General features: G+C 38.2%; 1 protein-coding gene across 1 annotated transcript; it reads right to left on the bottom strand.

Moving 5' to 3' along the window:
- Positions 1-105: 105 nt before the first annotated feature.
- LSM5 (LSM5 homolog, U6 small nuclear RNA associated (S. cerevisiae)) lies at positions 106-2,689 on the bottom strand. The gene is made up of 3 exons (XM_010005891.1): positions 2,628-2,689; positions 1,932-2,004; positions 106-138 (listed from the first exon to the last, which is right to left on the bottom strand). The coding sequence occupies exons 1-3, from the start codon at positions 2,687-2,689 to the stop codon at positions 106-108; spliced, it is 168 nt and encodes a 55-aa protein (XP_010004193.1).
- Positions 2,690-2,790: the final 101 nt, after the last annotated feature.

The raw sequence follows: 2,790 nt of genomic DNA on the forward strand, positions 1-2,790 counted from the left end.
CAAAAAACCCAACCCACAGCAAAACCCACCCAGATCCATACCCCAAAACTCTATTCAGATTATACATATAAAAAAACGTGTCTTCACAGATGACAACCGTTCAATTTATACTTCAGGTCCTTCTCCTCCAGGAACCAGCTATAAAAGAACAAGACAATTTTACGTTAGGGCTACAGAGATTTGAGTTTCATGAGCCCATATGTGACAGTTCTTCCTTTACAGCATTTCAGCAGATGGAAACTTCATGGTAGACCACAACAGAGGTTTTTAGATTCAATATTATCTTCGTCTCCCAACACACAAAGTCAGTTATTGAAAGAGAGGCAACATGCCAATAAGCAGCTCCAAAACACAAAGTATGTTTAACAAAACAGAAAGGAGATCCTAGGTAACAGTTTTTTCTCTAAAATGTTTTTTATTCACTTCAAGGAGACTATTCTGCCTAGAAATGCTACAGCTCACTTTTAAAAAGGACAAAACACACGCTTGCTCTTGTGAAGCATTTCTCCAGTTGCTGGTTCTTCTCAAGACTGTCACTATATTGGGAAGTTGGTTTCCTTTTCCAACTTTTCCAATCGCAAAGCAGATCCCAAAAAATTAAAAAAGAACCTGAACCCTTCTACAGGCAGCTGAAGGTAAGCATAGCCTTTTCCTTTGGAGAAAGTAAAGGACTGAACAATAGAAAAAAAATACAGAAAGAAAAACATAAATATAGTAAAAAAGAAGGGGACAACCACTACTTTTATTGATGCATTCTTAATAATTAGCTGAGCACTTCTGAAGAAAAAGAGCTGCACTGCTTTGAGGACTGAAGTAAGAAAAAGTCTAAAGCATAGAGAGATGTGTCCCCAAAAGACACAAGATATAGGAACATGTCTGTGTCTTGCTGAAAATTTGCAAGATTCACCAGCATCTGCTTCAAAAGCAGTACATCACCAGGTTAACTGGATGGCAGTTACTTTACACCATAGGAGAAGTCAGAACACGCACTACCCTTTAAGGACACAGAACGATAACTAAAGCAGAAAAAGGCCTTGAAATTAAGTCAAGAGAGGACTTGCTCAGACACAGAGTGAGGAGATGCGATGTAGGTAAGACAGCAGCAAGATGGAGATTCTTCCTCATTCACACAGAGATGACAGACTCAGGTCAGTCCTCCTCTTCCCAGAAAATTAGCAATGGCCTTATGTAGAAAGTCCACACTTCGTAGCTACTTACGCAGACAAGCAAAGAAACTACTGTGGAACTGTTTGTGTGCTATTTAGGAAGCTCCAGAATTCAGCTTAGAGATGCATAATCACATTATTTAATTACTGTTTCAGGACTGATCTACATACATTAGCACATGACAAACTAAAAATCAAAGTGCTTCTGATTTGTTATAACCCAACAGCCCTCCAAGTGTTTTTTTTCAGAGCACATAAAGGTTCAGCTTTCTGGACATCACATGTGATCATAATCACTAAATGATCTGAGGAGCCTGTAAACATCCAAACTGCTGTAAACACATCTATATAAATGATAACGGATGAAATGTAGATGCATCCCACCCTACACATTTATGCAGGCAAATACTCATGAGTTAAAAGCCTCTGTATGAACCAGCCTGCAGAGTGGGCAACAAAGCCAGTGATTCCCTAGCACACCTGAAGACCAGAAAAGCATTAATCAAAATAAACTTAGGGCTATGCTCCTTTCATGTTTGGGGTTTTGGGGCTGTTTTGTTTCTTAGTTTGTTTTAAACTATAACATGCACCAAGTAAGGCAGTAAGATCACTTTTTCAGCATCAATCCATACACACCTATGCCCCAGAAGCTACTTGGAAGTAGCTTCTGTAATGGAACAATCAGGAAAGCTCAGCTTCAAGTAGTTGATTGATGTACAGGTGCAGAAAACAAATGCACACAGCCTTTTACCAATGATGACTTACCATGGTTATGTTATTTCCATTTAGCAAAATCTGGTCCAGCTTTGTGATTCTTCTGCCCTCAGGTGTAATCTCACTGAGGTACCAAGAAGAAAAAGTAAGAACACACAACCAGGAACAATTAATAGTTTTAAGTACAGATCTGACATAAACATCTCAATCTTTTGGAACTAACAAGTAAGTCAGCCACACTAGAGCTTTATCTTGATAAACTGACCACCTGAGCAAAGAAATCTACTTGGCAACTAATAAGATTAATTGTGCTTTTCTGCTCAGAACCTAACTATACAGATTCACCCTCTAAATCTTGGCAATTTCTTGAATACCATCCACACTCAAGTGATTTGAAATAGCCAGACAGCAAGGCAAAATAATAAATCCTTAAGTCTACAATCTTTTTAAATCTTTGCCTGCACCTTAAGGAAACATAAAAGCAAACAAACTTCTGAAAAGTTCAACACACAACCCACGCAAAATTAAGGCTACAAATTAGGACACCGATTAGAAGTGTCCTAATCATGCAACTGCAGCTCTGTGAGATGATTGTCCTGAACAGATCACCCTCTATAGTTTAAGTCCAAGGTACAAATTATTCAGCTGGCAAGTATTCAAAAAACATAAATACATTGTTCACAGTTCTTATACAATGTTTTCTCTCAAGAAACCAAACCAGCAACCGGAGGCAAAAATCATACTTACAATTCTGTAACGTCTTCTAACACCATATCTGAAAGTTCGTTGTCAGGGAAAACAAGGCCCATCATTTTAAAATATAAATACTTAAAGCTAATTTCGCTTCTACACCGAACTGCGATTTTCTTTACAAAATAAAAATGCGAGAAAAACAAAACCACCCCAGCCA

This window comes from Chaetura pelagica, unplaced genomic scaffold (assembly GCF_000747805.2).
Source record: "Chaetura pelagica isolate M959 unplaced genomic scaffold, ChaPel_1.0 C11622172, whole genome shotgun sequence".
Taxonomy (NCBI): domain Eukaryota; kingdom Metazoa; phylum Chordata; class Aves; order Apodiformes; family Apodidae; genus Chaetura; species Chaetura pelagica.

Excerpts from the sequence above, each read along its gene's own strand:
- LSM5 (XM_010005891.1), bottom strand. The coding sequence starts at position 2,689 with ATGGGCCTTGTTTTCCCTGACAACGAACTTTCAGATATGGTGTTAGAA. Across the intron at positions 2,005-2,627 it reads TTAGAAGACGTTACAGAATT|TGAGATTACACCTGAGGGCA; the intron begins GTAAGTATGATT and ends TTGGTACCTCAG. Across the intron at positions 139-1,931 it reads ATGGAAATAACATAACCATG|CTGGTTCCTGGAGGAGAAGG; the intron begins GTAAGTCATCAT and ends GTTCTTTTATAG.